The following is an 11,058-nucleotide window of genomic DNA, read 5'->3' as shown; positions in this document are numbered from 1 at the left end:
TTTGGTAGACAGTACAAGCAAGGGTCAAGGGCTAAGCACTGTCTGTGCGCTTGCGTCATATCATGCAAACAGTCCTATCATAAATGGAACCACCGAGTACTTCAATTGAAATGGCAGCATGCTGCTGTGTGTGGTTTTCTCCTGGGGGCAAAGAAGGAGATTCTTTCGTTGATGTGTTGGGGTCCGGTGTTGTGGAGGGCGCTTTGTAGGCGTGTGTGAGCAGCTTGAAGGTCACTCTCCTTTTGACGGGGAGCCAGTAGAGGTGCTGGGTAATGTGGTCTTGTTGTGGGATGCTGAGGACGAGTCTGGCTGCAGCGTTCTGGACAGTCTTGTGAAGTAGAGATTTGTTGATTTCGGCATAGAGAGCGTTCCTGTAGTCCAGCCTGTTGGTGATGAGTGCATGTGTGACGGTCTTCCTGGATTCAGGGTGGATCCATTTGTCTTGCAGAGTATGCAGAGGGTGTATGTAAATAAGTACACATATACATAGAGGTTTTTATTTTAGCACAAAATTGTTCATGGCTCAAGATTCTTTTTATATCGTAGGAGTAATGGCAGAAGCAGGAGCAAAAAAAAGACTTTCTAAAAAACGAGGTCCATACCACAAACATTTAATATTGGTAAGTGATTTAGAATGTTTGAATGGGTGTAGGTGTGCCTTTGAATAGTAGAATGACATTGCAGGAATTGTATGAGTGATCATAATATTGGATTTTTCTGGCTACATTTCGGATTCTGGGAGGGGCTACATCAATTCTACTATTTGGATTACTGTTTAGCACTCTAACGAATTTTAACACTACCTTTTTAACTGTGTATATTTTATGAAGTCATTGAATTTTATTGCTTGTTTTATTGATGTTTTTATGGCATTTGATTGCCAAAATAAAGTTTTTAGGAATGAATGAATAGTAAAACTCAGTCCAGCATTGGTGAAACATGCAGAGGACATAGAGTAATCCCACAGACAGATTTGTGTATTGTTGCATTCCTAGAAGCTGGGTGAGACGCAAACTGGAGAGGGAAGAGTTAGGCTTCACCTGTACACTTCCAAGGGTGCTCTTTGATTTAGTGCCAGGTCACCATAACGGGACCTGGGCACATCTTAGGAAGGAGATGAGACTGATAAGAGAATCATAAAAAAACAGGGCTCTCTAGCCCAACCTTTTGAAGCACATATATCATAGTGCCTGACACCCAGGTATGAACGCTAGTCACTCCCTTTGGCCTGTGAGAGACTCAGCGCCTGCTGAGTGTGGCTGCTTGGTGTGCACCATATTCACTTGGACTTGGCTGCAGCAGTCGGGATCCCCTGCAGATGGGGCGCACTCAGGAACTTCAGATGCTTCACCCTTCACCCTACCTGGATGGGAGCTCTAAACATTCAATAAAAATTAGAACATTGGAATGTTGGGCGCTCCACAATAAATTCTCTGGTTCTATTTTTTTAAAATAAATCTTTTTATTGTAACAGCGCAGAATTACGTCTTTACATCATCAATATTACAAACACGCTTAAGCAGTACCACCCCTCCCCCCCAGAGTGTTGCCAAAGGGCCTTGCAGGGCCGCTGTCCTCCTTATCTCCTGGTATGCTGTTCCCGTCAGATAATTTCTGCTTGATTCATGGCAAGGGTTGTGTCAACCACCGGAGGCAGGGACTCCCCGATATATATTCCATTTATCCCAAAAATTTCCCCCACTGTTTTGGGCAATATGTTTTGGCCACTTCATATTTGTTCTCTAGCCGTTCAAATGACATCATCTCTCTACCCGTGTGGAGGTCTCACAACCTGGAAATCCCGATTAGGTCCCACTGAGTGAAGTCTTTTCTGATGCCTGAGGCCCCCAATTGCTTTGAACCCCAAAGTGGTTGTGTCTTTGGTGAGCTTGTTTTTCCACCCTAGTTTAGAGAGAGTCACATGCCGTTGCCGGACCATCACCTCTGTGGGACCCTCGAGTGTGAGTTTTCGTGGATCAGTGTAAAGTGCGTGGAGATACCCTCTCAGCTGCAGCACCAGCCTCTCCATCTGGTCCGCTGGTAATGTTAACGGTTGATCAACCCATTGATTAACGTTTGCTAATTGCGCTGCCCTATAATACGTCTGGATGTGTGGCAATGCGATCCCTCCATCATACCAACCACGGGTCAGCTTACTGAGTCCAATCCTCGGTGGGCCACCGTCCCACAGCAGGGAATGCACCTCACTGTTTATTGAGTTGAATTATGAGTCTTGAACTTGGAAAGGCGTATTATGCAATACATATACAAATCTCGGCAGGGCCATCATTTTATGTATGTCTCTTTTTAAATAAGACCATTATCCACAGTATTCTAAAAGCCTATAAACCTTTTTCGACGATTTGTACTGTGTGTCAAGAGCCATCTCCCTTATTATAGAACTCTGGTTAGTATAACCCCCAGCAACAGCCTATATTATATTGAAGCACTATTAAGGATAATCTAAATGTACAAAAAATAGGATAAATATATCTATTAGTCCTGATCTTGTTAGACTTATTAATTTTGACCTCCAGCACAGTTTGGAAGATATACTTTTATAAGCGTGTTTCTTTATTTTATAGGAATCAATGGAAACAACAAAAATGATAACACCAATTTTAGGTATCCTAGATAAAAATATCATACGTTCCAATGCAATTGGTGATAAACCAGGTGTACAGGATGAATGTAGTCAATCAGAAAAGACAGGTAAAAACATTTTTAATGACATTGTATAGTTTATTGTTAATTGTGCGTGTTCCAGTGTAATTGCTCTCAATGAGAATACATTGACCTGCCATGCTCTCTATGCTCCTTTACAAATTATGCTACTACAGAAAGCTTGTACACATAGGCATCTACGAAAACCTTTCTCCTCAGGGTACGATGTTAAAGAAAGTGGTTTTGAGACAAATGATTTGCACCATAACAGCTCCCTCTTTGCAACCAATGCTTTTTCACCAAACAGACATTGCCCTTCACGTCAAGTGTGAGGGGTTAAATGATTACAAATCTAAAGGAAAGATCAAGGTAGAACTATATTATCACATCCCACCCTGTTACCTCATCAGACAACTTTATTCTGTGCTAACTGACATCCCCATGGATGGGGTGTTAATAAGTGAATGGATTTTCTGTACTGCACAATACTTCATTTAGGGAATGTTAATAAACTTATTTCTAATAGGCTTCAATGCATGTTTTCTTTTTTTTATGCACAGATCCTAAAGAGTTAGAAACTGAAGTAGTCTCATCCTTTACTATGGAATATAATTTACGTACTCCAACATATGATTTTGATGAAGAGGCTTATGAGGAATTACACACATCTGGGCATCAGAATGAATATGCAGATGAAAGAGAAAATAATTTTGATCTAGAAGTCAATGAAATCGGTTTTGAAGCACAAGACTTTACAGAGAATGTTGTAAACAATATAACTATTGTAAATGAGGGCGAGATTAATAATTCTAAAACTCATGAAATCCAAGAAGACAATTTTTTATTTAAAGGTTCACGACACACTGTGCAAGCTGTCCTACTGCTTATCATTTGCTTTGCGGTTAGATTTAGAATTTCTGATGAGGCATTAGGGGCACTACTGGACTTAATCTGCTGCATTTTACCAGTGCCTAATAAAATGATTAACTCGTTATTCAAACTTAAGATGTTTATAAAAAAATACATCACTATTCCTAAGATAAGAAACTACTGTTCCTCTTGCTATGAAAGCATCAGCGATAATGAAAAGATATGCACTAACACCCATTGTCTAAAGGATCTTACAGAGCCTGGTGCTGTTGCATTTTTTGTCCAACATTCCATAATTGAACAGCTAAATACTATGTTTAAGAGGAGAGATTTTACGGAGGAAGTGAGAACCCACAGATATGAACACTACAAACAGAATGGAAACTCTGTAATAGGTGATGTTTATGATGGAATTGGATATAAAAACCTGTTTGATGAGGGGATATTAAGTAATGAAAACAATATCTCTTTTGTTCTGAACACAGATGGAGTGAACATTTTTAAAAGTAGTAAACTAAGTATGTGGCCTGTGTATTTGATGATTAATGAGCTCTCCATAACAAAACGCAAAGCAAAAGAAAACATGCTTGTCTATGGAATTTGGATTGGGCAAAGAAAGCCATATATGTGGACATACCTACATCCTTTAACTGAGGAATTGAGTCAGTTGGAAAATGGAGTTATGTTTACAGATCATACAGGCTCTGTTTTTGTATGTCGTGCTGCACTACTTTCATGTACTTGTGATCTACCAGCTCGTTGTTTGGTTACCAACAGTAAGCAGTTCAATGGGAAATTTAGCTGTTGGTCCTGTTTACAGCCAGGCATGACTTCAAGATCTGGAATGGGGCATTGTCATGTTTTTCCTTACAATGATGATGATCCTAAAGGACCACCACGAACAACAGAAAATCTGAAGAATGATATAAATGAAACATTAGCTAAAATACAACAGGGTGAACATGAATATTCAGTTCGTGGTGTGAAAGGCCCTTTCCGGTTTCTGTTCCTTTCCCTTTTCCCATGTATTAAGGGATTTCGTTTAGATTATATGCATGGGGTCTGCGCTGGTGTAATGAAACTAATGCTCACATTATGGTTCGGGAAGCAATATGAGAAGTCATGCTTTTCAGCACACTCTTACAGAGAACTTGTTAGCAAGAGATTACAGGCGATCAAGCCTCCACTTAACATATCAAGACCTCCTCGTAGCCTTGAAGATGTCCATTTATGGAAATCCTCTGAATACAGAAACTTCTTGCTCTTCTGGGGAATTCCAGTACTAGCTGATGTATTACCCAATCAGTTATTTATACATTTTTGCCTCTTCTCAAAAGGAATATATTTACTAGATAAAGAAAGTCTAACATTTTCAGAAATCGACCGAGCAGAGACTTGCTTGCTCACCTTTGTCAAATTTTTTGGAGACCTGTATGATCAGAGGTTCATGACTATGAATATTCATCAGTTAGTGCATCTTTCAGACTGTGTACGTCACAATGGCCCACTCTTTTCAAATAACTGTTTTCATTTTGAAGACCTAAATGGCTACATAGTGTCCCACATCTCTGGAACACAAAATGTAGAAATGCAAATCCTAAATACTGTGACATTAATTCAGATGATACCATTACTAAAAGCAACCTATAATATTGATAGCGAGATAGAAAATGCAGTCAATAGACTTATGGATCCATCGATACGTGTGGAGAGAATGGAGATAATTGATGGGTGCTTTCAAATGGGGAAAGTGACTATAAAAGATTTAACAAATGATGAGTTCCTGGCAGCGCAAAAAAGAGTATCTGTATACTTCGAAAGGAAAGTAGCATCATATGATAAAATTAGTTTAAGGAAGGGTTATTGCTATGTGTATGCAGCAAACTACAACAAACTAGTCAGACGGGACCAAAGTACAATAAAATATTTAGATAATTCACAAATGCAGTTTGGAAAAGTGTTGAAATTTATCCAGGTCACAGACATAAATAGAAAAACTCACAACTTGGCACTATTAAATCCGATGCCTTGTATAAACACATATTCCAGTGACTGCAATGTCCATCAAGTTAATCCAAGTTGGAACCAGATAATTGCAGTGTATATTTCGGAAATACTAGGAAGTTGCTGCTTTGTTTGTACCACAAAATTGTCATTTGTATGCGAATTTCCAAATCACTATGAGAGAGATTAGTGGATGCTGTTGTATTAGCAGTACCACAACATGATATAGGAGCCACTTTCTCTTAAGTAGTGGATTGAACTACATTGTCTGTTATGTAACACAGTTTGTGGTCACCTGGATTCTCTCTATTGTTTAATGGAAAGTTATGTACTTGATTCTAAGATTGACCTTGTGATACGTATCCCTACCAAAATCTACTTGCCTAGATGTTTAAAAGGTCTATACCATACATTTCGGCAGGTTTGAAAACTGATCTGGGGGTACTCCACCCTGTAATTACTAGGAAATGTTATATTCACATCACTTTTAACTGCAACCCGGCCTCTCCCCCACTGTAAACAAGTAATTACCAGGGCACCCGTAAGGCTATGTGTTTACTTTTACAAAATGTTTTTATAAGTACATTTTAAGTACATTTTAAATACATTTTAAATGTTGTGTAAAAGCTAGATTTTGACACATCTATCCATAGGAAATTCACACTGTTGTGCACTATTATCAATAAGAAAATAAAATTTCTGCTAACCATTTAGTTTAAAGAGTTTTCATTGACAAATTAAGGTGGGCTATGCGTCTCAGTCATATGTGGAGATTGTTCATTGTGTTACTGATAAAAACCCATATACTTTTTCTTTATTGTAATCTTTGGACTGTTGAAAATAAACCATAGTCATATGAACAAATGGTCATAAGTGCTGGGATACTTTGACCATTAATTCATACTAATATATTAATGGAGGAAGTTGTAAGATCCTCCGACCTATACATGTGTAACTAAGCATCTGCTAGTGCACCTGTTTATTTGTTAATAATGTGATATATTATTAACCTAGCCATACCGCTCGGTTTCGCTTTACCAGTTTGGACACAAAATGCTTTCGACATCTTTTTAATATTTAATGGTTCACAATTCTGCTACGATTCAGAAGCTTGAGTAGAATGTTAATAGTGGTCCAGTAGTATTCAAATTGTTTGTATTCACTAAATGTTCTGCATTGTAAATGAAGACTATATGATTAGCAAATAAGTATTTGCTTAGTATTCTGTTAGTGTTCAAGAAATATCACTTACATATCAGTAGTCTTCATGCACTAGCCTTCCCAAAAAGAATACTACTGAATACTAAAATAAGCATAAAATAGTCTTCGAATGCTATAAAAAGACAGGTTAACCACTAAATGTAGTATTCGACTTCGGTAAGGGGAGTTACTCCTTGGTCTTTCGCTTGATGTCATTCCATCACCTCTTGACCTCGTCCATTGTCCTCTTGTGCTCTTCGACGGCAGTCACCTTGTCCATGATGTCCCGCCATATTCCATTTTTGGTGCCCAATGACACGTTGGAGGTGACGAACAGTTGTTGATGGTGTTCCATCACCTCTGTGACTATGATCCTGTTCGCCTGCGGACTGAACTTCGTCTTCCCTTTTTCTTGTCCTTGTCCTTCCCTGTCTCTGAGGTCCCGGGCTGGTCGTCCGGGGTGCTTGTGGGGTTGCGCTCGCTCTCTGCGCCTGCTCCGGCTGCATCCATGGTGCTTGGGTGTTGGTCAGTTTGTGTTTGAGGGTGTTTCCTACTTTTATGGTGATTTTTCCCACCTGCCAGGTGTGTGTTGCAGGCCTGGCGCTGCTTAGCGTTGATTTGTTCATCGCGCTTTGGCCTGTCGCAGGTTTTTTTACGTTGGGGTTTGTGTTTTTATCTCGGTTGAGGTGGTTGTATCGCGGGCATTGGCCGCGGTTTTGGCAAACTATCGCATGAGGCCTCCTTGTTGTGAATTCCACGTTGACACGGGGTTATTTTCCTGCGATAGGCTGCGATGTGTGAAGTTGCACCAACATTTGTGGGTGATGTTTATCACACGTTCTTGTGAAGATACACCATTGTGTATTTTAAGCACAATGACATACCTAGAAATATCCTAATGAAGGTATTTTAATGTTAACTCAAAACCAGGAAACAGAATCGATTCCAGTTCACACAGAATGGAAATTTTATCACCATCAAAGCCCTGTTGTAGTAATAAAACATGAAGTGATTCATGCTACTAAAAATATCGTATATTTTATGATGCATTTATATTCTACTTATGGCTGTCAATTTAGGCCTCATGTTTCATGCCTCAGTAAAATGATGCTGTATTACCGCACTTGGAATTACCACTGCAGCAAGCTCCAGGTTTTTAGACATAAACTCCCATTTCCCGCCCGAATTGGAATTACAACGCAACACCGACTCTGCCTGGTATTGTGGCTTTTCACAGTATTTGGGTTTATGAAGGGAATTTACATTACCTTATCTCAAAATCGTTCAGATGAACGAAAAGCTGCAAGATTCTTTTATACATATGGGATGCCAGGTAATAGTAGTTCCCACTGAATTACTTAAAAACATTGAGATGGACATGAATTACGAAGCAATGCACTCACTGCACATACATGAAATAAAGGCTAAAAAGGATACATGTAGAGCAGATTATTCAGACAAAAAACTGCTGTGGCAGCCCATTTGTTACTAATGAAAAATAATGTCAGACCATTTACTTCTAGAGGGTAAGTGCCGCCCAGGGAGTAGATCAAACAGATTTATGTGATTGGAAAAACAGAGAAACACAGCGTGGATTTAGGCAAGGATCCAGATGGGCGATGCATGTCTCATTTATCAGGGTAGATGAATATTGACCCACAATGCTTACAGGCCTACATGTCAGTTTTAAGGAATACAAGAATTTATGATTAATTTCATTCCATTAGAAATCAGGTAGTCCACTGTGTTCGGAGAAGAAAATTGGTCAATGCATGCAGGCCAAGGTGTACATTGTAGTTGTCACCGCTGTAAGACTCAAATCCCCAAGCATGTGAACTTATTAATGAAAGAATGTATATATGCATTTTTTTTCAAAGAAAAAAAACAATGGTGAACCTTTGTTATGCCTAGGAAGACGACGTTCTATACACACGAAACTTGAAATACACAAACATTACAAAATCTAAAGTTCTAGCTATACCATGATTTTATACAATAAGCACAGCCTTGACTTTGATTTAACTTTACTTATTCTTCATTCACAAACCAAACTTACACTACACAAATATTCAAAATTCTAAACTTACACTTTTACCTTTAATTTATCATTTATGCAACAGCTTCAAATTATTATAACTTGCATACTTCTATATACAGAGTATTCAATCGATAGCCACATTACATTAACTATAGCTCGCACCTTGTCCATTAGCTGCTAATACCCTTTTATATTGTATCACTTATAACATTTAAAAAAATATTATTATAATAACAGCTATGACATCACAAATCACATCTTTTGTAAAGTGCATGGCAGAGTGATGAGTTGGAGTTAATGTAGTGTGGCTACAGAGTTGAATGCACTGTGTATGGAGGTGTGTGAGTGGCATAGAATGGAGTGGTGTAGAATGGAGTGCCAGACAGTGCATTAGTGTATAGTGGTTTGTCCTAGAGTTGCCTCACGTATAGTGGAGCAGCATACAGTGAAACATCATACAGTGCAGTGGTGTACACTGAAGTGGCATATCATGGTGTGGCATAGAGTAGAATATTGTAGAGTTTTGAGTCGTAGAGTGGAGTTGTGTACAGTGAAATAGCATTCATTGTAGAGTGAAGGTGCATACAGTGGAGTGTCATAGACTGAAGTGCCATATAATTGATTGGCATAGAGTGGAATAGCTTGCAGTGCGGTGGTGTAGAGTAGAGTGTGGAAGAGTGGAGAGGAGTAGAGTGAAGTGTCGTAAAGTGGATTAGCATTGAGAGGAGTGGCGTATATTTAAGTGACGTCCAGTGGAGTGGTGTAGAATGTCATAGCGAAGAGTGGAGTGGCATAGAGTGGAACAGCATAGAGCAGAGTGTGTTAACAGACATCAGCAACGTGGAACTGTGTGAATGTATGTATATGTAATATGGCAGGAATGTACATTATGAGGGGTAAATGTTAATTTTTGGAAGTAGGTATGAATAGTGTAAGTAGTTTTCAAGCTATAATTGGTAATGAACCAAGGGGCATATTCCCAATGAAGTGATGGAGCGCGGTGTTTGACCTGTTGGCTTAACGCCGCGCTCCGCCACTTCAGAAACGCTGGGCTGCAACGTATTTACAAGAATACTGTGCAGCCCTGTGTTTCACCCTTCGCTGGTGCTAATTGCAGCTGCCTAGCTCCAACGCAGGCACTCTTGCACCATTGTGCATGGGTGCCTGTGTTGCTGGGGAAGATTGTTTATGTGCAGGAAGCTGTCTCTTCCTGCACATAAACAATCACCAATGGCTTTTTGTAACTTCTATGTGTGCTGAAGAATGATGCACACACAGAAGTTGCAACGCGCCATGTTTTTTCAAAGATTGTTTATGTGCAGAAAGGGACACCTTCCTGCACATAAACAATCAATGGCATTTTACTGTTTCCATGTGTGCTGCATTCTGCAGCACACATAGAAATAGCAAAAACGAGGAGAAATCAAGCATTTCTCTTCTTTTCTTTTCGCCAGGGTAAGACCACGTTTTTTTGGTCTCAATTTTGGCGCTGTACCATATTTACGCCACACTTGTAAATATGGGGCAGCGTCAAAATCAATGGGTGTTAGGGTGGACCCCCCCACGTTAACATACATTGCCCTCCCCATACACACTAATTGTGTCTTGAAAGGCAGCCTTATGTACAAGGCAGCATTAGGCCACGTTAAGTGGCTTAATGCTGACTTATAAATAATGTGAAGCCTCCATCGCCACAACAACGTCACTAAAAGTGACATTCTGGTGACAAAAAGGCACTTGTAAAAATGCCCCTTAGTTTGATGAGAAGACAGTATGTGAAAGGCTAATGGCTGTGTTTACCAAACGTAAGAGGCAGTCATTTTGTTTTTAGCATAGTGTGGCTCCATTGTATGATCTGCGTTTCGCTGCGCTCTGGGTTAGGTTCTTAGATGTAAGTAAGTAGTGGGTTTTATTGTTTTTCCCTACCTATTACTACTTTATCAAAGTGGCAATAGATAAAGAAATACATGTAAAATTTTCTATACATTTTTACAGAGTTTAGGGTAACTGCAAGTTTGAATTTATTTTTAAACAGTACAACGATTTGTAGGCATTACTGCGGTACCCAATAGACATTTATGAGCAGAATCAAATATGTCAAAAATAGAGAATACACTGTAATACTCTATATTTGTAAAATATTGTGTAGTAAAGTGTATTTTAAATATTTTATCATATAGATTTTTTTTTATTTAAATATATAGAAACGTAAAATATTTTTCCCTACCTATTACCATTTTACTAAAAGGGAAAAATGTCAAACCTAATACTTACCTATATCA

General features: G+C 39.1%; 1 protein-coding gene across 1 annotated transcript in view; it reads left to right on the top strand.

Annotated features, from left to right (window-relative positions):
- Positions 1–550: 550 nt before the first annotated feature.
- The window catches only part of LOC146817961 (uncharacterized), a 97,638-nt gene continuing 87,130 nt past the window's right edge, over positions 551–11,058 (top strand). The window contains exons 1-3 of the mRNA XM_085609722.1: positions 551–620; positions 2,586–2,712; positions 3,225–5,668. Coding sequence (XP_085465848.1) covers positions 552–620; positions 2,586–2,712; positions 3,225–5,668 — 2,640 coding nt within the window. The 5' untranslated portion in view covers position 551. The remainder of the gene's footprint in view (positions 621–2,585; positions 2,713–3,224; positions 5,669–11,058) is intronic.

The sequence above is a fragment of the Triturus cristatus genome, chromosome 6, assembly GCF_964204655.1.
Source record: "Triturus cristatus chromosome 6, aTriCri1.1, whole genome shotgun sequence".
Classification (NCBI taxonomy): Eukaryota; Metazoa; Chordata; class Amphibia; order Caudata; family Salamandridae; genus Triturus; species Triturus cristatus.
The sequence above is the reverse complement of the archived record's forward strand: the minus strand, read 5'-3'. Positions and strand labels throughout refer to the sequence as shown.